The sequence below is a fragment of the Pleuronectes platessa genome, chromosome 5, assembly GCF_947347685.1.
Source record: "Pleuronectes platessa chromosome 5, fPlePla1.1, whole genome shotgun sequence".
Lineage (NCBI taxonomy): Eukaryota > Metazoa > Chordata > Actinopteri > Pleuronectiformes > Pleuronectidae > Pleuronectes > Pleuronectes platessa.
Genome location: NC_070630.1, coordinates 2,420,438 through 2,445,615, shown reverse-complemented (window position 1 = coordinate 2,445,615; position 25,178 = coordinate 2,420,438). Strand labels below are relative to the sequence as shown.

The 25,178-nt window shown below is 46.3% G+C and overlaps 2 protein-coding genes and 1 long non-coding RNA gene across 3 annotated transcripts; 2 read left to right on the top strand and 1 right to left on the bottom strand.

Moving 5' to 3' along the window:
* Nucleotides 1-2,427: 2,427 nt before the first annotated feature.
* Nucleotides 2,428-9,160, top strand: si:ch211-14c7.2 (DNA ligase 1). Its single transcript, XM_053423078.1, has 5 exons — nt 2,428-4,471; nt 6,089-6,261; nt 7,085-7,197; nt 7,915-8,029; nt 9,029-9,160. Exons 1-5 carry the CDS (start codon nt 2,428-2,430, stop codon nt 9,158-9,160), a joined length of 2,577 nt encoding a protein of 858 aa, XP_053279053.1.
* A 3,364-nt stretch (nt 9,161-12,524) lies between these two features.
* On the bottom strand, nt 12,525-15,988 carry LOC128439618 (uncharacterized). The gene is made up of 3 exons (XR_008338430.1): nt 13,799-15,988; nt 13,611-13,709; nt 12,525-13,395 (listed from the first exon to the last, which is right to left on the bottom strand). It is a non-coding gene; the product is annotated as an uncharacterized LOC128439618 (long non-coding RNA).
* kcnk6 (potassium channel, subfamily K, member 6) lies at nt 15,001-25,123 on the top strand. The gene is made up of 3 exons (XM_053421969.1): nt 15,001-15,493; nt 19,552-19,944; nt 23,691-25,123. The coding sequence occupies exons 1-3, from the start codon at nt 15,178-15,180 to the stop codon at nt 23,939-23,941; spliced, it is 960 nt and encodes a 319-aa protein (XP_053277944.1). The 5' UTR covers nt 15,001-15,177; the 3' UTR covers nt 23,942-25,123.
* Nucleotides 25,124-25,178: the final 55 nt, after the last annotated feature.

The window sequence follows — 25,178 nt, the reverse complement described above, 5'->3', positions numbered from 1 at the left end:
TACGGTTTGTTTCTCTCTGTTGACGTAGAAGCTTGTACGTAAATAAAACATTAAATATTTTAGTATCTCATAACCTTGAATGGAGTTGACATGCCGGGGTTTTATATAAGTGCCCCCCCCCCACACACACACACACTCAGGGCAGTGCACAGTCTGCAGACTCTCTGATCCCTTTGTGCAGACGCCCTGTAAGTTGCCAAAGGGAAGGGGGGGGGGTTGATGACACTTGTAAAATGCCACAGATGAAAAAACAAAAAAATCTGCAGGTGACACACACGTAGAATAAAACAACAACGATGTCCAGAGAGTCTGTGTTGATCAGAGCCGACGATGACGCTGTAAACGTGATCACGTGATCTCTGCAGTGGAGTTAATATGTCACTTCCTGTCCAGAAAACCTCCTGCTGTGTTGTGCATGTGTGAAAGTCAAAATCTGGGTAAACTCCGGCGCCAATTCTCCAGATTTTACTCGGAGGTTGTGTCTGAAAACGACTTATCTTAACCCTTCATTCTATCAGCTTCACACTTCTCATGTGCACTGTTCAGGACCAGTGTTGGGCAAGTTATTGAAAATTAGTAATTCGTTAAAGTTACTACCAATTATCCAGGTTTTACCCGCAGGTCGTTTTTTGAACCAGTGGAAAAGCGGGTTGTGTGTGGCATCAACAACCCCTCATACACTTCCGCTGCCATCTCCTCTCCCTGCCGCTGTGTGGCACGAATCGCCCTCCCTGCGTGTGAGTGGGCTGCGGGAGGAAGCAGCTCCGTCATCGTGCGCGCTGCGGAGAGATGCGGCGGCGCGCGGTGCAGCCTCAGCGGCGGAGGAGCTGATGCGCAGTGACCGAGACACGGAGCGAAGCAGCGAACATCCAGGCTGAGCTAGGCCTCAGAATCCAGGCGATGGGACGGAGCTGATCGGCGTCGGACGGGTCGGTTGTGCAGCAGCAGCAGCAGCAGCGGAGGTACCGGAGGAGGTGCTGGAGGAGGTGGTGGTGATGCAGGCCGAGTGGACGGATGATGCTGAGCCCGGAGAAGGATGCTCCATCTCCAGGGAGGCTTGAACAGGCTCCTGTAAACAACGAGGAGGCAGAGAGGAGGACTCTTCATCCACATCCACACACTGAGGTGAGAAAAGGCTTCTTCCTCTCAGGTGGTGCTGCTTCCCTGTGGTTTGACTCCTCTTCATCACAGGAGGCTAACCCTGCTTATTCAGTCACTTTGAGTAGATCCTCTCAGCTGTGTGGGCATGAGCAGTGGGTGTTCAGAGGATTACAGTCACCGGCGTTTTCCTCTTCGCTCCCTGATATGATTCTGTGGCTGATGCAACAGATAATTGAGCCGGCACCGTGATGGACGGTGAGCGGATGCATTTATTTAGACATCAAACGGAGGCCTGTTTGTGTAGGAGCCGCTTGGACTCGAATGTTTGACCTCTGACAAACTCCCTCGTCCACAAACAGCTGAAATCCACAGAGCCAAACCAAAGTCAAACTAAATCAGTGACGTAGAGTCTCTGACGTTTCTGTGCGAGCTTCCTGATGCCATCCTCACGACATCACACCACTTTGCTGCTGTTTGTGATAACAGGTCACTTTCGTCCATCACACTCCTGATCTCCTTGTCTTGTCCCCTGCAGGTTGTTGAGTGACAGCTGAGTCAGTCCACAGTGACGAGAGGCTCGTGGACGGGGACAGCAGCGAGGATCCGAAGACGCCGTCACGGAGCATCGGACTGAGGAGGAAACTTCTCCTTATCTTCTCCATCATCAGCGCTGACAGCTCCACGTCTGACCTGAGCGTCTCTTCTCCTCATCAGAGGATCAGGAGCAGCTCCAGCTCCCTTCCTCAAAACAACTGACTCTGATTTACTCCTTTTGTTTCTTGTCCAAAACTGTTAAGATACAATCTCATGCAACTAAGACTTGTCTCTTCAGAGGATGCCAGCTGCTTCATGATGCCCTTTGTGTTCTTTCTAAATCTTTTTACCGATGCATGGTCACGCTCTGAATCAAGAATAGATTCCTGATAGTGGCAGCGTTTCCTCTCACCGAGTTCAGCTCGACCTGACAGGCTGCATTTTGATAAAGGACAAACTGATAAAACATAGATGAGGCCAACAACGAGCACCATGCTCCAGCAGAATAACAACAACAACTACCCCTGTCTGAATGTGTCGGGCTCCACCCGGGAGATGCTCCAGAAGTGCTCCAGAGCCTCCCTGCCCTTCCCCAGCCGCCTGGAGCTGGGCCTGGGAGACCTGCCGCTGATCCGGGGCCTCCGAGCTTGGGCCCTGTGCTCAAAGAACCGCTGCAAGGCTGGTGGTCTTCTGGGAGGTGGTCAGGCCCCCACAGCTCCGCCCGCAGGCCACAAGGGCTCAACTGCCAGCCCCCGGCCTGCGGATGTGCACCTGAGTGGTGAGTGGGGTCGGATGGGGTACGGGCTTCCCTTGGGGGTGGATGCCAGGCAGGCTGGGATTGGAGCTTTGGTAACGGTCGCCACTCTGAAGACCTCAGAGGGCAGCGGGAAGACGCAGACTCAGTGCCTCTTCCTGCGGACCGAGAAGGGGAGCTGTTTGTACTCGACCGCTAAACCCGGTCCTGGGAGGACAAGCGACGCAGCCTCCAGCGGGGTCGGAGGATGGCTGAGAGGGAAGACAGGAGTCGGAGGCAGAGACGCTCCACCCGGGAGGAGGGACAACGGGTCAAATCTGCCGGCACAGGCCGGAGCCAACCGGGTTCGAGTGCGATCAGGCCGGAGATGGAGGAAGTCCGGTAACGCAGCCGGACGTGAGAAAACAGGCGTGAGCATAGAGAGGCAGCAGAGGAGCAGGGAGGGAGCTGCAGGAGAAAAACAGGAAGAGCGAGACAAAGGAGGCCTGCACAGTGAACAATCTCCCAGCATGCAGCAGGGTGGCCGGAGAGCCAGGCAGGAGAAAGAGAAAGAGGGAGTTTGCAGAAGTCCTAGATGCTGCCACAATGTTTCTGCTAAAAGTTGTTCTCAGTGTGGAAGGAGAGAGCAGAGAAGGGAGAGCCAGGATGAAGGCGAGGGAGGTGAGGGTCCGAGGACAGAAGATGGCAGAGGAATGAGGAAGGAGAAGCAAGTGGAGTTACAGTCCTCTAATTCTGTTTTGGCTTCTGCAAACCCTGACCTAGAATCTAGCTGCCTTCAGCCCCAGTCCCTCAGGGGCTGTGATGGTGGAGAGATTAGAGAGGCCGCCAGCGAGGAGCCGAAGACGCAAACCGCTCCCAGGAGTCACGACTGTTCAGAGGAGGAGCAGGATTCAAACTGTGAGATTCTGAAAACACGTGACGGAAACAATCACATCCTTCACGTCCAGTCCGGACACTTGACCGACAATTTCAAATCGAGACACAGCGGAGGCTCTAACGACAGAGAAGCAACTGAAAATCCATGTGAAGACAAAGTGGATAATGTAAATGGATTTCCTGATTGTGCAGAAGCAGAGAGGGAGAGCGCTGAAAGTGAAGAGGAGCAAAGGACCGTCTGTCTGACTCCTGCTGAATTCTGTGTTGTCTCCGACTGCTACGAGGACGTCTCTGTCTCCACCCGTCCTGTCTCCCCTGAGTCCTCTACGCCTGCAGGGGGCAGCGTCTGCTCTGCTGACCACCAGGCTGGTTGGGTTGAGAAAGAACAAGAGAAGAGCCGAGCAGAGCTCCTAGAGAGGCATCATGAAGGGGAGCTGGAGGATGAGCCTTATGAGAAAACCATGAAACCTCAGCTCTTCTGCAAACATGAGGACAGAGAGGAGAGAGAAGATTCATCTTCACTTCTCCGTCTCAAAGATCCTTCCATCCTCGAGAGCGAAATAGAAAACAGATGCAACAGCAGGAGAAGAGAGTCTGAGCAGAGAGACGAGCTGGAGTCAGAGGAGAAAAGTGAGGAGGTCAGGGAGAGGGAGCTGGACGGACACACAAGGGAGGAGACAAACATTAGTGACACGCTGAGGGACAGTTCTAAAGACGTGGAGAAGAACTGTCCAGCAGAAGATGAGCGGAGGCGACAGGACTCAGGGGACGGATCCAGGGGACGGAGGGAAAGCGATGGAGACACCTGCAGCGTCAGACGTCCTGAGGAGAACAGAGGGAGCAGCTCTGACCTCCCTTATGACGCCTGCTCTGATCCCTCCACCTCTCCTGCACCGACCCCGGCTAATCCTGACCCCTCTCCGCCCCCCCTGGGATCCATGGCAACCAGCCTGCCCTGTCTGGAGGAGGAGGAGGAGCAGGAGGAGGTGCTCAGAGCGCCGGTTGGAGACGGAGGTCAGGAAGGGAAGAGGAGTTGCGGGAGAGAGCAGGAGGAGGAGAGGGGTTCCACCGTGGCCGCTGCAGACAGGAGGAAGGAGGAGGAGGAAGATGAGTTTGGAGTGTTCATACAGGCGGAAGGAGAGCCGGCCTGCGGCGGGGGGGTCACCATGTCTGCCCCAGTGCCTTGTGGGAGCAGAGCGAGTGTCGGTGAGTCTCCTGATTGTCATTCTCTCTTTCTGTCAACCCCCCCCCCCCCTCTCTCTCTATCTCTCCCTCTTTCTCTCCCTCCTCCAGCATTTCTCTGGCGTCTGTAGTTCAGTCAGTCGACATGTGACAGAGGAGATTTGGTCAGTGATGACAGGTCGGACCCAGAGCGGCGTCAGTAGCCGAGCACAGACTTTGAAACTTGTCAGAAAAGCACATTTAGAGACATGAAGACATCAGCAGCTCCTGTGTGGCTGCGCCGGAGTCCCCACACACTCCGAGGTTTAGTGCAAGGTTAACCTTTTGTACAGTTTCAGGAATGTGTGTGTGCATGCGCTCAGGTTTAAAGGGCCACGGTGCAGTTTGTAAGTTTCAGACATTTTACTACAACCAGTGAAGTGGCCGTTCTGAACCTGCCTGTTTGAACTGGGCTGGTTCTTTGACCTGTGGTGATGCTGGGTGCAGTTTTTCTGTCTGAATCCGTGAAAGTGACCTGCAGCGATTGAGCAACTAAAGAGCTGCTGCTGCTGCACAAAGAGCTGTTCACCTGTTTGTTCAAAGTTCAGTGGAGCTCGACTCAGAACCTGAGGAATCAGTCGTCGGTCCAAATTGCACCAGATAGGAAACTGCACTTTCTTTATAAGTCTATTTCAGACATGACCTCCGGGGTAGAATTGGATACAGAGTTTAGTGTGAAGTTGATAAGATGAACGGTTCTCGAGATAAGTTGATCTCAGACATGGAGTTGGAAAGTGTTTAAAGTTTGGACAAGTTGGTTTCCATGTATTTTTATTATTAAAAGTTCAAAGTTTAACAGCCAGAACCTGATTTTGGTTTGATTTTGATTAAATTATGGTTTGTTGCGTTACTTTTTCCAGCTGAACGATGTCCACTTCAAACTAGGAACAAAAATCTCGGAACAAAAGCACAATTTAGCCTAATGTGATGAAACTGAGTTAATGAAACCATTCCAACTCAGGGAGAAATGTGTCTTTTTGAAATGTTGGATCTCGTTGCTCATTGTACGAAGCTGATCCAGAAGATTTTTCTTTGTGTAAGAAAGAAAACACGGTGACGAATAACGACTTCAGACTCATTCCCAGTTCAGTGAGTCACGAACTGGCTCTTGTGACACATGTGTGACACATTTATGTGGCCTTTGGCATCTTTGAGCCTGTGTGTGTTTGTGCCTTTGTGTTTCTCTCTCAGTGTTAACAAGTCTTTATGTTCCCTCATTATGCTGCTGTCAGATAATCACCTCCAAGCCCAGTTTCCTCTGCAGAGCTAAACGAGGCTGAGCTGAGGTTTGCTCATTATTTAGATCATCTCAGTTTATGTCCCGGTTTTATATAACTTATTGCTGAAGGCTTATCAGAGGAGGGTTTATGGGCAGAGGTGCTGTCAGAAGTTTGCTCTGGAGTTTTCTGCCAAGTTGTAACTTCACTTCACGCCAGAGTACAAGAATCGAAACCTCTGCACTTTCAGATAGTTCTGGTTTGATTTGCTCAGGACTGGAGATCTTCAGTAAATTGATCCTGTGTAAGATCCTTATATCTCTGCTTATAACTGTGTGTGTGTGTGTGTGTGTGTGTGTGTGTGTGTGTGTGTGTCTGGAAGCAGCCGGGGACTCGACCCAGTGGACGCAGGGCTGGACAGACAGCTCCTTCCACCAAACAGACGACGCCTGGACGGCCTTTCCCTCGGCAGATGAAGGTCGAGACGCCGCGGGAACGTGGTGGCCGACCAGCGCTGTGGAGGCGAGGAGAGACAGGCTGTCGGCCAATCAGAACCTGGTACGGTTGTATCTGTGTTCATACGTCTTCAGTGAGAACCAATAAGTGCCTGTTTGCACGAAAGCAAATCACTCACAGACTTTTACGAGTTGATCTGAACGCATTATGAGGTCAAATGATCATTTTCGTCTGAGGCACTCACAGACATCACTCTAATGTCACCAGCTGAACTGGAAACTCTGTGATTTCCAATCATAAAAATCAAACATGTTTAAAATTGACTGGATAAAACCCACAACCAGAGTTAAAAATCACTGACATCTGCCGTTATGTCTGTGGTCTGGCAAAGTCTAGAAATCTCCTCAAGATTCAAGAGTTTTATTATCAAATGCACAGAGATAACAATTAAGCTGGCAATGAAATGCTTGAGTCACAGGCTCTCTTCTAACAATGCTCAAGATTTAAAAAAATTTTTTTTAAATTTGAATAAAATAGTGTAAAATAGAATATCAACAATTTAAAATATGAGATAAAATATATATATCTAAATATATAAATACAGCTGAAAAAAGAAAAAACAGTAGTGAAATTTTGTGCAATAGTGCAAATATGCCACAGTGCTTATTTAGTGGGTTATTTGTTGTGGGAGGAGTTTAAAAGTCTTATAGCCTGGGGGATGAAACTGTCTCTGAGCCTGGTGGTGCCGGCCCGGATGCTGTGGTACCATTGGCCAGACGTCAGCAGGCAAAACTGTTTATTGCTGGGGTGAAAGAGGTCTTTAATAATCCGGTTGCTCTTCTTCCTTCAGCAGGCAGATGAAAACACTGTTATACTGAACTGTCTCTCTGATGCTTCGCTCTCTGTCCGTCTGTCTCCTCTGCAGGCGTCTGTCTTCGCTGAGGCCTTCCCCTCGCCGCCTGGCTCCCCTCAGGGCGACCCCCACCCTGTTCCCACCCTGACGCAGCTCCTCCGGGGCGGAGCCAGCCAGGACCAGGGGTACGTAGACGTCCTTCTTCTCCACCGGGTCCACATCGCGTGTGTGTCAACATAACCACATAACATTTAGATTTCCTGCTGTGCTTAGTGAATGTTTGGTTTCCAAACAAAGGCCTCATTTCAACTGGTCACATGTGCAGCTTGGACACATCCATAGAAGTATATTAAATTGTAGCCACCAAGTGGTAAATGTGGTGAACTGCAGGTGTTCGATGCCTGTTACAGTTTGACCAGTACTGTTTCCTGAAACACTGACGTTTGTGAAGTGGAGCCTCTGATCTCAAATTAAAGGTTTAAATATTTCCTATCCATATTTTAAACTTTTGTCTGTAAAGGTCAGTCTGTCTGTGACCTTTTCACACACACGTCATGCGAGTGTGTAGCCGGTTCGGGTTGAATAAAGATAAACTGTAAATATGATCAGTGCTGGACGATATGGTCAAAATTATAAACAAATATATATAAATATTTCTATAAATGTCATTATTTCTTTTAAGTTTAAAGACTGATTTGATAAACAACAACCTTTTACATATCTGAGGTCAATCAATAATGTGTTACACCTCCTCACTGTATTTAAATAAGTATCCATACTGAACCTATTTATATTGCTATAAGTAAACAAAATTACAATAAGTAAATATAAGTGTGATGGTTTGAAAACAAACCGGTATTTTATTATAATCTGTAATTTAACATGTGTCACTCGTGTCGCAGGCTGTTGGACGGTTTCCACGACTTGAACAAAATGATTGGTCAGAGATACAAGAGAGCCAATGGCGTGTCCCGTGACCTCCTGCTGACGACCCTCCACCTGGAGCCGCCTCCCATCGTGAGTAACGCCTCGGCTCCATGAGCAAACATGGGAACGGCTGCACAACACAAAGTGTCACTTGACCCGCGTCACGCTGACATGTTCCGGCGTTGGGTCAGAGAAGAATCCGATTTCACAGCGGATTCTCTGACCCACACGATTTCCCTGCATATCTCCTGGTTTCATGTGAGAGCAGGAACAGAGCGCTCAGTGTTCCCTGTGCCAGGCTTCAGGGCTTCTATGTAAAGTGATGCTGCAGCTCCATGTTAATCATGTGAGCGCTGCTGTGTGCAGAGACACCACTCACACTTCTGAGGAACACACTGAACGCATCAAACAGAACCTGCAGAACTTTCCTCTGGAAACCGGGTGAAACGTTTCAGTGTTTTATTTGTGGATCTGGTTCCTCGCGGAGTTCGAGACAAAGCGTCTGTTAGCTGCTCATGAGTTTCTTTCTTATTTGCTTATGATTCCATCTAATCTGTCACAGACTATTATACAAACGAGTAACACAGCAAAAGTCACAGGTCTTTTCTTCATCAAATCAAGGAGACAAAATTATCCATGTTTTTATTCTCTATTATGTTTTTTAACCTATGTAAAGTCCATCGTTATATATATAAATTGAGATATCATATTATTATTTTTATTATGTTGCTTTATGAATACCAACAAAGAAAGAAACTTAATATTTTAGGGTTCTTTACTTAAGTTATATATTTTATTATAGTTATAAAGTCATAGATTACATAACTGGAGGATAAAAGTTTCGCTAATGTTTATTTTCAATCAACCTGAAATTATTTTGATCATTTACAATATTTATTCACTAGAATGTTGAAAGTCTAAACTCAGATGATACATTGAAACACATACAAATTTTATGTTTTGAATATTTGCTTCATGAATAAGATCAGATAAAACTTTAATGATTCACAAACTTCCTCCTGTGTGTTGTTAGTCAGTGGGTTGTGTTCCTGTGTTTACTTCTCTCACTCCCATTGGATTGTGTTGCAGGACAGCCGACCTGCTCCCCGGCCAACCAACCGGCGTCTCTCCCCCGGCCTCCCCTCGGCCAATCAGCACGCCCAGTACGCTGCTGCCAAGCGACGGCTGTCCTACGACTACAACAGAAACATCACGGAGTAACTCGGAGCTTCACTTGAAGAACTGCGGCTCTGAGACGGATCGACCACCGGTTCATCACTGAACTGTTCAAACTGACGATTTGACGAACCTGAGAGAAGATGAACACGTGAAGGTGGAGCCACGTCGTCTCCTGTAGAACTGGTGGAGGAACTCTTTCATAGCACATGTTCCATCCTGTTCACCACCAACCTCCCAGTTTGATTTTCTTTTATCAACATGTTGGAGAGCCGAGGTTCCAAGGTCCTCACTCCTGTTATCCCTCCTGGTATATAATTGTCTGAAAAGGTTTTAAGTCTAAAGTTATTCATTCAGAAGTTAGAACTCCCCATTTCTCCAGTTTATAATTAGAATTCAAGCAGCACGTCCAGTGATTGAAGAGAAATTAAAGAGATTAAAGGCCCCTTGAAAAGAAAAATACACTCGACCAGTTTGAATCCTGTGTTAATTCTTCATTTCTCACTTTTCCATCGTGGAAACAACGAGTGTCCGGCTGCTGGATGAGTTGAACATTCTACATAGAAGATGCTGTAGCTTCAGAAAACACTGAGACGTTGAATTAGTGACACTGGACAGAAAGGAGGTGATCTAAAACCTCCTGTGAGTCGTGTTTGTCTCGGAGGCAGAGCTGCTTGCTCGGCAGAAACAGTCTCGATGGTTGAATTAAACCTCGATGAGCTGATGCATGATTCACGACCATGAAATTCAGGATTTTGAATGGTTGATTTGCTGCTAATTAGCTTATCTGTGTCAGTTGGGGCAGCTCGGAGCAGTTTAAATTTGCAAAGTCAGTTATGATCCTCACATCCTCTCCTCATATCTGCTGCTTTATGCAAAAGAGGAAGAACCCGTTGTTTAAATCAACCAATGAGACGGAGAGAGGAGACGGTTTACACAGTCTGGCCATAACAAAGAAGCAGTTTACAGTATAATTACCACCAAAGTATTGAGAGTAGTCATCGTGTGGGAGGTATTTGTATCTGTAGTATTCAGAAAGACAACAGATGATGTGATGTGAACACATGGAGCTGGAGTCGACCTCTCAGACCTGATGTTTGGTTTCGAGGACGAGAGGCAGAGAAGCTCAGTGGCAGCTGGGTGTCTCAGTCCAAATGTCCTCCTTCAGTGTCCCTCTCTGCAGAGCCCGACCCCGCGTCCCCTCTCACCTGCTCGACTCAGTGTCACATTCTCACACATGTTAAAGTTCATTTTCATCCCTTTGTTTAGTCATAACTAAAACTAACGTATGTGTCTTCACTGTGTCAGGGTCAACTTATTTTTTCCACAGCTGACGGATAGAATTTCTCAGGAGTTTGCAGATTGAGTTTGAAGCAGGAAATTGTTTAAGTCGTTAACAACAATGAGAAAAGCTCTGGAACACTTTCTATCTTTGACTGTGGATCCTCCTCATCATGCTGAGATGTTTTGGGTCTGGGGGCACAGTGGTGCAGTGGTTAGCCCCTTGCAGCAGAAGGTTTCTGGTTCGAACCCCAGTTTGTTCAGTGTCTTTCTGTGTGGACTTTGCTTGTTTTCTTTTTGTCTGCGTGGTTTCCTGCCGTGCACAGACCTTCACACTGGGGTCAGGTGAGATGGAGATGGAGACTCTAAACTGACCCCACCTCTCGCTCCAGCTCCCCTGTGCTGCTCTTAAGAAAAGCCTTTTAGAAAATGAATAGATGGATATTTGTATTCCACCAGTTTTGTGTCATGTGTTAGAAACGTCAGCAACTCACTCACTGTGAATTTCCAGGACGTTTTCCTGTTGTATTCTCACCTGAGCTCACTGGGCCACCTGCCTCCTCGCAGCAGAGCCTCTGGATGAGGTCAGAACGGGTCAGGACCTCCATGAAGATCCTGTTTCAGGCTGTGATGACTTCTACATGTTACAGTTTGCAGAGGGATGCATGTGCTTTCATTGTGTAACAGAAAGAAGAAAAAACAAAACAATGATGGGAAAGAACCTTACACACAGTTTTGGTTCCAACAAGCTTGTCTTCCAGTCGGTGCCGACAGGAACCAGAGAAAGTTCTAATGTTTACACAGAACCACAGAATCGTCACCGACAGACACGTTCAGGGGAAACGCGTCAGATGCAGCAAAACTCAAACTAACAAAAACTCTGGCATGTGATGTCTTCTTCTGTTGTCTGGTCTGGTTTTTCCCCGACAGGCTGATCTGTCACCTGAATGCATCGTTGTTCCTGCAGTCGAGTTCTCATCTTGGGCCAAACTTGAATCGAGCTGCCAATCAAAGGGATATGTTTTGAGAATAAAGTCGACATGTCAGTGGTTCACTGCCCAGTTTCTGTTCAGACTCATCGGATCATTATCTCACGTCAGAACGTTGATTTCTCCTTTCGTTGTATATCTCACTCGTCAAATTATTTGTGATGAAATTCAGAAACAAAAAAAACACAAAAACGTTTGTGTGTGTGTGTGTGTGTCTCGGTCATTTGTAGAAAATAGAAATTTCTGAAAAAGAAGAAGATGAATATTTTCTGATCTGTTCACATGAGGAAGAGAGGGATGTTGCCTTGGTAACTGATGTAATAAAAATGATACTGCGTGACGACTGCTTCATCAGTTTCATCTTCATCAGTTTCATCATCATCATCATCATCATCAGAGGAAATAAAACCACAAGACGAGTTTCCTGTTTCTTTGTGAAGTCGAGCTGTTCTGAATCATTCGTTGAAGCAGGATTCACTTTCCAGTCAGAGCAAGTGATCCAAACTCCTTCTGTTGATGTTAGGATGATATTTGAATCCAGTGGTTTGTGACGTTTGTGTTCGGTTTCATCACAATCAGACTCGTGACCAGCGACACGTGGTCAGTGTGAAATTCCTCACGCTGCTGTCGAGCTCCCTGCTCCACGTGAAATGTTGCAGGATTGTTCCAGATGTGGAGCTTCTCCCCTGAAACATCTCCAGGAGGCCCTCAGGCAGCAGGAGGAACCTGACGCTGCAAAGTGATCAGTCACTCAGACGTTATGTGTAAAGCACGCTCCACATAAACCAGGTCACATAAAGGGCTTCCCAGAAAAAAAGGAATAAAATCGCCCACCCAGGCAATATGAACAGGAAGTGAAGAAACGCTGGTGTAACATTTTAATGCGGAGACATCAAAGGCAAGAAAACAAAGAATTGAATATTATAATAGAAAAGTGATCTCCACCAAGGCCCAACAGAGTCTTTACCAAACCACATTTAAACTCCAGATAAATCATAAATATATGAGGTTTCCCTAAATATGATTCTGTTTTCATCAAGACAGATATTGCTACAAGGGACTTTAAGGGCCACAGGAAAAAGGGACTTGAACACATGATGCCAAACCACATCACTCAGATCTTCAAATTATTCCTTTATTATCAAAATTACGAACAAGGTCTAAACATTGCATGAACATAAACAACAGTGAAGTGCAAACCTCCACCGTGGTCACAGGAACATCACACACACATTCAACCAAACCTCATAAGTTACAAAGCTTTTTGCAGAGAGCTAATATCACGGGGCCTCATCAGGAGGTTTCAGCCAAGGAGCTGCTCACTGAGTCACTGTGGACTAATGGAATCAGAGGCTCTTGAGGGACCCCTCTCATTATGCAGCCCCTGCCTGCACCTTCACATATCTTCACACATCACAGTGCTCGGGGCTCAGGAGTTATTGAAATTGATCCATAACGTTCATCGCAGGTTTGACAGTTCAGGACTCAGGGAATGTTAAAGAGCTCGGCTGCTTTACATGTCGATATATAACTCCAGCATCATCAGTGTGATCCTGTATGTGGATGAACATGAGGCGGCTGTGGTGCAGAAAGAGTTAAAGTCTTTGTTCTGCTGAGTCAGAGCAGCTGCCTGCAGAGCTGTGATAACACAGCTTTGTAGTGCGGGGAAGAAAACAGGGCTGCGGGGGGGCAGACTGCTCGTCCTCGCCGTCCACACAGCATGAGTCAGCCGCCTTTTACATAAACATCAAAAAACTAGACAGTCATGACTTTCAGGAGAAAGTAGAGAGTTGTACTGCGACTGTGAGAGGAAACAAGAGCTGGAGCTTTGGTGGCATTGTGGTTATTCTTGGTTTTTACACAGATGGAATGAAAGTGAAATGATTCTTCAAATCCACTGTTTGGTCCACTCCTCCCTGTTCTGCACTGGGTGGGACAGAAGAAACCAAAAGGTTTCCACACGGCTGCTTCCTCAGGGTTATTATCAAACCTTTACCACAGACGTGATCACTGCATTGGACCAGAAACAGCCATGAGACACATGCAGATGGAAAACAATAGAATAATGTGTAATATTAACAGCTTCTCTAACTTGAGATGGAATTGTGATTTTGTGAAAATCTATTTTCTTCACGAAGTCAAAGGTCTGACGACCAGTGTCTACTTCCTTTACATATAGATTCTACCCTGGAAAACGTCTTCTAACATCTCTGAACATTTCTCACCACGAGTCTTTACAGCCCCTCTGTGTTCGTGCCGTGTGATTTCATTCTTGTTAGTGGCATTAGAGCCGGTGGGAAACCTCTGACCCACACCAGGGCTCTCTGAGGTCAGGGGAACATTTAAATTACACAAAGTAGCACAAACAAATGATGAAAGGAGAACATGAAGTGAATCAGCAGGTTTTACAGACCGTCTTCCTGTTCCTGTCCTATTCAGACGTGGATTTCTTGTCCTCATGTCCCTCGTCCTGAGTGCAGCCACCTCCGAGCCTCATGTGACCCACAGAGATCATCCAGGAGCAGCAAGGCCACCGAAACACAGGAAGCCTGCAGACGGCTGCATTCACATGAACATATGCACGTCACCGTCTTATCCACAGATCCAAGGTCTGTGTCAGCAACAGAAATACAACAACAGATAAGTTGTGAAGTGTCAGTGAAGTGACTCTGGGATCCAAGCACAGAGATAAATAAAAGCTTTAATCATCAAGTTGAATCTGATTCTTTTGTCCACTCAGCAGCACAATGGGACTTTCTCTCCACTCTACCACACGGTGCTCCTCTGCAGAAGATCAACGTGTTGCACTGACGTTACAGATGTGAACTCGTATGACTCCTGAAGAAGCCGTGACCTGGATGAATCCTCACAGATCTGTTCTGTGGGGTTTAAATCTGAGACTGTTCTGCTCCTTCATCATGTGAAACCTCCGTCTGCTTCTCTTCTGCTCATGGTTCAGGTCATGATCTCCTTTAGGATTAAGCAGTGACCGGTCTGATGGGGAAGTGACAGTTTATTCCAATATTTGAACAGAGTTTGTAAGTTTCACCTGTGCAAGGATTCATTTCCCTCCATTGCTGTAGAACATATTTACATTAACCAGCTTCTCATCCCTGGAAAAGGCCCGTTCAACATTATATTTACATGATTTTTCAGCTTTCGTTGACTTTAAACTTGTATTTTCTTTCTCAGTCTGTTCACCATTGACACTGACGTTTTCTCACTGGACTTCGACACCTTGAGTTTCAACAGAAACTGGGAAAGGTTGTAAAACTTTCAAATGCAAATGAATATAAAAATGTTCAAGTCTGTCAGATTGAACCAGAACAAAGAAGGTGGAAGTTTAAGTGAAGTGACTCACAAGAGGAGCAAACGGGATGATCGTTTTTCATTTCAAACTGATGTCAAAGTTTTTGTTGAAGTGAAATCTATTAAAAAAGTTTTTGTCGAAGATCATCCAACTTTTCATTGAATTAAAGAAACGTGTCCTCGAGTGAAATGACGCTGTGTTAACTTCATGACTCACTGAGGTTTCTCCCGGATCCGGATTCTGAACAGGATGCAGTTCCAGGACCCGGAGCTGAACACACCCTCCTCCTCCTCCTCCACCTCTTCCTCCTCCTCTTCTGTGGGAGGAGGTTGATGTGACAAAGGAGGGGTTCAAGTTCACTCAGGTCCAGCCCCTCAAACTGTTTCCACTGACTCAGAGCAGCAGGCACAGTGGCCTCAGACGCGGGGAGTGAATCTCTGTGCGCAGCTTCACTGATGTTGATCCCGGAGTGAAGCACAGACATGCATTCTGTGGGCAAGTCGTGGCTGCTGCTGACAGGCTTCATCCTCTTCTACATCATCTACCTGATGTTCGGAGCCCTGGTGTTCTCCAGCATCGAGCGGCCGGTGGAGGACAAGCTGCGCCGGGACATGGAGGTACTGAAGCAGGACTTTCTGAACCAGAGCTGCGTCAACGCCGCGTCGCTCGAACTCTTTCTGGTCAAGGTGATGACGGCCAACAAGTATGGCGTGTCCGTGCTCAGGAACTCCTCCGTCACCTCCAACTGGGACCTGGCCTCGTCCATGTTCTTCGCCAACACCCTGGTCACGACTGTGGGTGAGTTCACACCGAAGCACTCTGGGTGTTTTCAGACAAAGGGACTTTTACGCACGACGCAGAAATACCCAAACTTCAAATGTCAGCGCCGACATTTGAGCCATAATCTGTGAATATCTGGACTTAGCTTTTGGTCTTTCGCTGGATCTGAAACACCAAACCCCTGTCATGGCTTTCTGGTGATGTTTTGCCACGTGTCAGGGATGTTTCTGACAAGTTGCAGCTGTGCAGCTTCACAAACCCAAACAGCCAGAGGGGGAGTAGTTCAATCCATGTGTGCGTAAAGTGAAATCAACTTTCTGTAGCCTCAGCCAGATGTGGAGGTTCGGGCAGAACGTGCAAAGTGATTCTCTTCATCAGATCGAACTTCCAAAGGTTTTTATGTGGAGTTATGAGACCAAGCTGTGGTTATGGAGGGTTTATGAATGTGTGCAGAAGACTACAGGGTCTGATTCAGCTCTCATGAAGGCAGCTTGGTCTGAAACCCCCTCTGCTACTAAGAGACCTGAGCTGGGTGCGAGAGGAAGTGCAGAGTTCGTCATGTGTCACAGATGAACATGCACACCCACACACTTACAGCACATTCTACCCTCTTCATGGTCGAGTGGAGGCAAATAATCAAATCTCAGGGTTTCACCTCAGATGTGATCATTCCAGCAGTTTGGACCCAACATATGAAAACACAACACAAACAGATGAGAAGTTTGTTTGTGAACTTCACATGTTCACTGTTGGCTCCTGATAAAGGAAACGATGCAAAGTTTTAAAAAGTATTAAGATATGAAGTAGTGGCAGTTAAATGCTGCATTGGTGGAACGTTGTTTACACTCGTGAGTTGCACTGTTGAACTCGTAGTGTGGTGTTCTTAATGCATCAGTGTTATTGTTGTTTTAATCTAATTATATGTAAGTTTATGCTCTATATTGTTTGTTTTTCAGTGTTAACACATCAGCTTATGGTACTTTTTGTTCTTCAGCATGACGTAGGGCCAAACAGGAAACTAGCTGGAAGGAAACACTGTACTTAAAATGCACAACCACAACACCACTAACCTCTCACCACCAAACACCTCAGGTCAAAGAGGCCACTACATCTCAGTCGAGAGCAGAAAACAAACCTTTAGAGTTTAGAGGCTGCAGGAGGATTTCACCTGCAGCAAAGAATCCTAAAGAAACTACAGATTGAAGAAGAGAACAGCCGCTGTTACAATCTGCAAACACACAACCACAGGTCACACAGAGGAAAAGAGGTTTTTCAAATGTATTGTGAGGAAATGAAATCCATAAAACTGTGAAGATTGAAAGAAGGAAGGGAGAGTCGAGTGTCACGTGCTATGATGGGAAATGTAGGATCCTGTAAAGTCAGGATATCTCGACCTCTACTAATCTGTGAAGTGTCACAAAAGCAGGGAAACCATGCGTCTTCATGGATGAATCACAAATTAATCATGGAGCCTCTTTATTGCCACGACGAGGCCTTTATTGTTTGTCTGATTGTCTGTTGGAATCACACAGAAGCTATTGATGCTATTCAGCATGAAACTTTATGAAGGAAGTGGTGTGGGTCCGTGAAGAATCCTTTAAAGCTAGTGTGGTTATCTGGATCAGGGTGTGGATCCAAGAGATGGGACATTTGATTTCTCAAAGAATAACTCATGGATCTTGATTTTAAAAAAAAATGAACCAGACACATTCAGAGGACTGATATCTATGAGTGTGTGTAATTTTGTAGCGGATCCAAATAAAAGTCTGGATCTTGTGAATTACAATGTGGTTTCATAAGGAGGCAGTTGGGCCTCGGCGGAGATGTGAACTCTAGTCCCTCTAGTTTGTAATTCAGTCGAGATTATCACAGATCAGACTTTAACAGAAGTTGATACTAGATCTGATCTGTGTGTTGTCTCGACGGCTTGGACAGGAAGAGACGATCCTCTAGTTTTACACCCGACACTAAATGACACGTCAGTGCTGGTTTCTGAGCGACACAGTTCTATTTTCCCTTTCGACACCCACATGGTTTCAGTGGGAAAAAAATGCACTTGCACCCATCAGGGCACCCGTGGGCGTGTTGGTCTCAGAATGAGCTGTGTCGGCACATTTCTGTCTCGAGGCAGCACAGAGCGACTGCACGTTTGACTAATTAAATCCTGTTTGGGTATACAAACACACAAAACACACACACACACACACACACAAGCAGCTCAGTGTAAATCCCTTCATCTGTTAGATCATGAAAATAAAAGCTTATGTCTGCAGCTACAGGACTAAAGACCCGAGAGTCCGAGACATGGTCATAAGACGAAGAGTTTTCAGAAATGTGTGTTTCTGTTTGTGTTGTGGACGAATTTAGAAGCTGATTTACCATCAGGACAAATCTTATATAATAATAGAACTTTATTCATACAAACCTGAATCTAAACATAACTTGTTGTGTTTTTTAACAACTTGGTGTAAGTGTGTGTTTATTGTTTTGAACCTGCTTCTCATTCAGACAGTGATTCTGATACCTGCCGAAACAAAGTAGGGATCAGATGACGACTTGTCAAATGTATTTTGACAGATGTGAAGTTTGTTGTCTGGTCTGTTTATTCTGAATCTTAGGGTCATTATGCTGTTTTACTTGTTGGACTCTCCGGCTAATATCTCTTATATTCTGAAAAGACATGGTTCCATCAGTGCAGATGTTGATTTTGTGATGTTGGTGTTGAACATCTGTCTTCACATCCATTGCAGAAGCAGTTAAGTGGATCTTTGCTATTAGTTCACATTCTCTTTTCAAAGTTTCCCGGCTGCTCTGTTTGTTCAGCTGAGGTTTTGACATCTGTGTCACAGTGAACCGACGCCCTTAATTTGTTGTATTTCCTGTTGAAACAGGAAGTTGAGGTAGAGCACACAGCGATGCAGGTGCAGCACGTTGGAAACATGAACTTGAACATCTGCACAGGAAATTGAAGAGACGAGAGTTGTAAAGCTGGGAATTTAGTTTTTAGATTATTCAACAACAAGAAAATAACAAAACTCAGCTTTGTCTAGAAAATCAAAACCCGACAGGAACTAACAAAGCTTCAGATTCACAGCAAAACCAGCAGTTTCTTTGTGTTTGAATCCAGGATTTATTTATTTGTCCCCTAGAGACTTAAATGAAGAGTTGGTGAGTTTTTTTCTGAAGCTGTTTGAGATCAAAGCCGGTGTCTGTGGCCCTCGCAGGTCTGTAATAATCACAACCAGTCATTTGTTACAGACAAAGTGAAAGGATTGGTTTGTTGAGGGGAGGGGCGGGGGGGGGGGTGGTATCGATTGCATATGATCAAAGTGCTTTAACAGGATTACCAACCGTGGCTGGAAGTGTTGGTGCATGTTGATGAAGCTGATCATCAAAGTCCTGGTGTTTCCCAATCGCTCGCTCGGAGGAAATGCTCATTTCTGCACGAAGCAGAACACAAGTCACGAATGTACTGACCAGCATCGCACCACTGACCAGCATCGCACCAGTGACCAGCATCGCACCACTGACCAGCATCGAACCACTGGGCAGCGACATCCGGGGGGGGGGGGGGGGGGATTCCCACTCTGTTCATGCTCGACTTTCTGAATTTGTTTCATCGATTTGAAGATTCGAACAGAATGGAATGATTTCATGTCATTGAAACTTTATGGACGTAGCAGCTCGTGACTGGATTGCATGGAGAATACTGGAGGATAATTGATTTAGCAGTTGTTACTTTACGCCCGCTGTTGCATTCAGGGTCACTTAAGTTAATTCTCCATATTTCTGTATGAAGCACATGTGTCAAAAATATTATTATTATTATTATTATTAGTGATGGGAAAACTGTATAAATATTTTGTAGGGTGCGTTTAAGGGCCGTGTAGGATGATAATTATATTTACACTCAGGACAGTTTGTGTAATCGAGTCACTGTGGTCTAAATAATTTGAAGAAGATAATAATAAAACCGATGATAGATTTTAAACAGAGAAGCAGGAAATCACAGGCCCCTTGTGTCCAGTGTCTAACAATGTTCTCTCCTCCGCTGTCTCTCCCTCTTCACCTCCCAGGTTATGGTCACACCACTCCTCTGTCCGACACCGGGAAGGCCTTCTCCATCGTCTACGCCCTGATAGGAGTCCCCTTCACCATGCTGGTCCTCACCGCCTGCGTCCAGAGGCTCATGTTCCCTCTGGTCCTCGCTCCCGTCGGCCTCCTGCAGCGTTCGGGGATGGAGCCTCGGCCGGCCACCGCCGTCCACTTCCTGTTGATGCTGGTCCTCATGGTGCTGTGCTTCTTCTTGGCTCCGGCCGCGGTGTTCAGCACGTTGGAGGTGTCCTGGTCCTTCTTGGATGGCGTGTACTTCAGCTTCATCTCGCTGTGCACCATCGGACTTGGGGATTTCGTTCCGGGGATGGAGCCTGGACAGAAGTACAGGCAGCTGTACCAGGTCTCTGTCATGGGTGAGTTCATCCGTGGATATGTCCCTCGTAGATTAGGAGCCAAAATTGGATGTGTTATGGCTGAGGGAATAAGACTGAAGATCAGACAGAAGAGCCAAGGAAAGGGATCAGGCCATGTGTCTTTTTATCTACTTTATAGATAATACGTGTCTTCTTGTCCTGTTTCCCTCTGCTGAGATCAGAGTGTCTCCTGTCTCTCAGCTGCTCTCACTCAGCGTCTCTCTGATGTTTGTTCGATGGCCGTGTGTGTTTGACAAGAAGGTGTTGTCTCATTATGAGCCGGACTCAGTGACGTTAATATCAGTCACTGTTTACTGAGCTGAGAGTTTTTCTAGCTTTTAATGCAGCCGCAGTGTTAATGTGGATGGATCAGAACTCTGAGTGACTCACTCCAGAGACGTTTGGAATCGCTGCTGCTCCAGTTTTAGTTTGAAACGTCCCAGGATGCTTTGCAGTCGTGACAGAACAAAACATCTCGATTACGCAGTCGTCCTCGTTCGCTTCTTATCAATAACGACCCGACTACGAGCAGCGAATGCAAAACGTTGCTGGCGCTGACTGTCGTGATGGTTCCACCTCGTCCTCGACTTATAAGTATACTTAAATAAAACCTAAACCAACTACAAGAATAAACACGGAGCATTTTTCAGATGTGTTGGTAAGGACGGAGATTTTTACCAATAAGCTACAGAGAAGCTTGTGTGGGCATGAAGTCATTAAGTAAAATGCCTCATATAATAAACTCTATTTTAAAACTAACATTATCATGAAGACAGAGTCTCACTCACACTTGAAATGTATCATAGACGGGTTGAAATATTCCAGTGCCAGGCCTCAACGCCTCAACTCACTTTCAAAGTCTTGGTGTAGTTGACAGTTTTATGTCGGCTGCATAAACACCCGACATAAAACTGTGGTTGTTTGTTGTGTAACCTGCAGCGTCAGCAGATTTGGGGAGAAAAGCTGGAGACTTTAAAGTTTGAGTCTTTTCTCGTCTCCTCCTCATCATGTTGATGAAAGACGACCTCAGAGGGTCTCTGACCTGCAGAAGGACTTTGAGCAGGTTCCCGTTCTGTTTGCCTTGTGCACATGGAGGAGAACACATGCAAACACGTGAATGTGCCGCTCTGCCGGTGGTTTCACTTTGTTCCACTGATCTGCAGGTGACGGTAACATGTTGACATGCACAGGATCAGGCAAACAAAGACAGAAGGAGAATAGAATTCCTAAAAGCTTCAAATCGTTCTGGGTCCATGTCGCAACTTTTCAGACAGTTTTGTTGGAAAAACAAACAAACAGCTTCACGGGGTGAAAACATAACCTCCTGAGTGCAGATTCAAACAGCGATACCATTCAGAAGAGCATGTGACCTGGAGCCTTCTTCCAGTATCAGCAGTGGGTCGTTGGACAGAAACATGTTGTTTATCTGTGTAGAAACCGTTCTCATCCTTATGATCAGATGTTCAACACAAATGTGCTTCTTCATGAATCTCTGCTCTGGACCCGGGGGGGGGGGGGGGGGGGTCACATGATGGAGGTTATTTTCATACTCATGCTCTTGTTTTTCAGCCTCTGTGTGTGAGAGTGTTTTCTCTCTTATTGAATCGGGCCTGTGATGATGCTTCTGTCTAAAAGTAGACGAGCTGTTTGTTTTTGTTTCAGATTCTAGAGTCTACAGTGAGTATCTGACAAACCAGGCTCATAGTGAGGAAGCTGGGCTGTTGTATTCAGGACTGAAAGTGTCTGGAGATATGGGTCTGGACATTTCTTTATCATAGGAAGCAGCAGCAGCAGGTTGTCGGGTCCGACTCGTTCTAACAGGAACATGTGGGGAACATTCAGGTGAGGGGCGGAGCCTGTAGAGCAGCAGGGGCGGAGCCTGTAGAGCAGCAGGAGGCAGAACCTGACGTATAAATTCTGCTGTGGAAAGATCAGTGTTGTTGTTTACAGCTCATCCACACAGACGTCGGCCCTCATCACTCTGGAATCTCCTCGTTGACTTCTTCGTCCTCTACGTGAACGGCTCCTCCTCTTCATCCTGAGATATTTGTGTTCTACCAGTTTCACTGTCGCCGGGTTTTCCTCTCCGTGCTTTCTCGTCTAATCCCCTGACTCCAGGTCGGCAGGAGGCCCGGCGGTTCACACGGAGCAGCCGGGTTGCTGCCTCGTCATCCCGGCTGTGTTACATAATCATGATGTAGGTCGAGTCAGATTAACCCAAACTGCCCCTGCAGGTTCTGAGGAGGATTAGTGATCCGGGCCTGTTGTTCTCGCAGCCTGATGACGGGACGCCTCGTGAAGTCGATGTTGTTTGTCCAGCTGAAGTGTTCACGTTGTAAATAACAACACATCTGCAGCTGCTGCTCTTGTTCTCTTGTTCTCGTCTTATTCTGTTGTCAAACTGAAGCTTACAGGTCAAGAGCTTTTGTTCGAGGAGAAAGTGAAGGCTTCATATAATAGATATTCTGAACCTGAAGTTATAAAACATACAGAACTCCAACATGTTGAAACCCTCAGTAGAGTATTGATGACACAAAGGTCAAGTGAGCAAGACGCACAAAACTGCTGTTCGAGGTTTTTTTACCATTTGTAGTGACTCGTTGAACAGCAAATATTTTTTGAAGTTTGAACTGTCAAAGTCCTTGAACTCATCACATGCTGTTATTCACCATGAAGAGGTCACAACGTGGAGAAATATAAACGGTATAATATTTAGACCTCTGATTCAAGAACTTGTCTTTAATTAGATTATCAGTCAAGCTCAAACCTCACAGCTCATTCTCAGTCTCGATACTTTTAAAGAAGGTGGTTTAAACTCCTGGTTCTGCCTCCTCCTAACTTTATTTATCTGTTTCTCTTTAATCAAACTCCAGGTTAGTTGCATTAAATAGTTTTAAGGCCTGAATCTGTACGTGTGAATCATGCTGATAGAAAAACAGCCTCTCGTGTTGTCCCGTGTCCCTCAGGATTTCCTTTGCACCACTCTTCCTGTAAACTTCCCACAGTAACGGTCCAGTTCGGGATCCAGGCCCCCCCCCGTTGGCCTACTTCTGCAGTGAGACACTGTTGTCCAGGAGCTGTGGTTATTTGGGGCAGTTTAGTGCAAACATGTGACAGAAGAGAACCTCATGGCTTCAAGGCAAACACAGGAATCTGAGCAGGAAAAACAAATGTTGAACAGAGGTGGTTTTCACCCTCTTGCAACTACAACTAGAGGGCGCTGTTGTTCTCATTTCTGTCCTCGGGCCTGCTGTGATTCAAAACCAACCACTTCTAAAGAAGAAGAAACGGGGGGGGGGGGGGGGCAAAGCTCCAACCAGCATTATTATTGTGGTGTGTGTGTGGGGAACAGTGGTGCCTGGAGTCGAGTGTACCTGTTCTTTTATTCACAGTTCTATCCAGTACTCTCAATGACGACCCTTAATTATAATGATTCTTTTAATATTACCAGCCCCAGACATTTCTTAGAAAGTCTCAAATGGGACAGTTTTTACCAATTAACGGGCATTTACTGCAGTCAGCCACCAGGGGGCAATCGAGACGCTTTGGTTTCATTTTTTGGGGAAGCTGTCATGTCGGCCATCTTTATTTAAAGTCTAAAGTTCTTATCAAAACCTTCTGATGTTTGCATTGTATCAGACAGAGTGAGGCAGCTTCAGGTAAACAATTATTTTTGCAAACAGGAAATGATTCTGTTGAGTAAATAACCTCCTGTGACACCTGTGTCTCTCTGCTGCCCCCTGCAGTCTACCTGTTTGTGGGTCTGATGATGATGTACCTCCTGCTGCGCACCTTCCACAAAATGGCCGACCTGCACGGCCTGACCACCTTCCTGCAGCTGCCGCGCTGCGAGGAGTCCGACCAGGATGAGGACCGGGAGCCCATCGTGGAGAGCAAACCCGACGACCAGGCGCCGCCCTACCTGAACGACAAGGCCGCCAGTAGGCCCCTGGAGCCGGGGTCCCAGCCCTCGTACAACACCATCAACAAGGGCTGAGCCGCGAGGCGGGGGAGAAAGGAAACAGACGCTCTACCTCTGCCGGTCCCTCTGTCTTAAAGCCGCAACAAAACCCCCCCCACCGGTCGGCTGAATCTGAATTCTTCTCATTTTGTTTCCCTGAGAAGTGAGCGGAGCGATAACGAGGAGTTGAGATGAGAGTTTTGAGATTCAGCCTTGGTGAGAGGACGGACGGACAGCCTGATTGGTCGTGACATCACTTCCTGCACACGTAAAAGGACTTTGTTAAACTGACGACGGCCAAACAGCACAAATGTTCCTGTTAAACACTGGTGTCACACGGAGTCTGCCTCGAAGTCGCACAAGAACCGAAACTGTAGCTACATGCTGGTTTGTTTGGTTCACTTTTATCCTGCGTGTTTCTTTTGTTTTCTTGTCACGTTTGATTTTGTGCCGTAGGATTGGGTCGTTCGTTCAGGACTAACAAATATTTAATTCTTAAACGGCTGAAACTAAAAATCTAATCTGTAGTTGTTTTTGTTTTCTCTGAGGGGCGTGAATCGCTCAGCTCCTCCTCTTTATATGTCACACGTGCACATCATGGTCCAAATGCCTCCAGACTCTTCACTGCACCGTTAACTCGTGTTCATGATTCTCTGGCTGGTTCGGCCTAATGAACGAATTAGTCTGTTGCAATTTTAGGTGTATAATACAGATCTAATTGGGATCTGACCTTTTCAGATCTGGAACCTGTGTCTTATTTAATCAGATTTCATTTGTTAACGTTGTAACAGACTCAAAAAGCACAGAAACTACAGAGAAACCGTGTGTTTGCTGCAAGACATGTTCTGTCCTCCTTCATGGTGCTGCCCCCTGGTGTCTGCTTGTGTGCAGTGCCACGCCTCCAGAACAGTAGCTAATAAATAGGGTTAAAGGGTCGCAAAAGAGGGACAGCAGAGGAGAAGACGATGGAAAAGAAGTGTGGATGAAAAACCAAATGTTTCTGTAACGTGTGATTCATAGTGCATGGATCTGATCCATCAGAGAAACGAACACTTGAAATGCACTTTAATGTTCACACCAGTTGCTGTAGTCGAACAGGTTATTTACATCCTGATACTGTAACATGAAGTTGTTCATGTGTTTGTTGTTGTAGTTTATTAATGTCATGTATTCATATTGGAAAAATAAATTAAATTAAAAAAGTCTCCTTGTATCACATCATGTTTGTCGTCCTGTGATTTCCAAACTACTTTTTCCAGTCTTTCAGTCCTTT

What these genes read in the sequence shown, in the direction of transcription:
- si:ch211-14c7.2 (XM_053423078.1), top strand. Translation starts at nt 2,428, where the DNA reads ATGGGGTACGGGCTTCCCTTGGGGGTGGATGCCAGGCAGGCTGGGATT. An exon ending in TGGGAGCAGAGCGAGTGTCG is followed by an intron (nt 4,472 to 6,088) that starts GTGAGTCTCCTG and finishes GTCTGGAAGCAG; the next exon opens with CCGGGGACTCGACCCAGTGG. An exon ending in TGTCGGCCAATCAGAACCTG is followed by an intron (nt 6,262 to 7,084) that starts GTACGGTTGTAT and finishes TCTCCTCTGCAG; the next exon opens with GCGTCTGTCTTCGCTGAGGC.
- kcnk6 (XM_053421969.1), top strand. Translation starts at nt 15,178, where the DNA reads ATGCATTCTGTGGGCAAGTCGTGGCTGCTGCTGACAGGCTTCATCCTC. An exon ending in CACCCTGGTCACGACTGTGG is followed by an intron (nt 15,494 to 19,551) that starts GTGAGTTCACAC and finishes TTCACCTCCCAG; the next exon opens with GTTATGGTCACACCACTCCT. An exon ending in GTACCAGGTCTCTGTCATGG is followed by an intron (nt 19,945 to 23,690) that starts GTGAGTTCATCC and finishes TGCCCCCTGCAG; the next exon opens with TCTACCTGTTTGTGGGTCTG.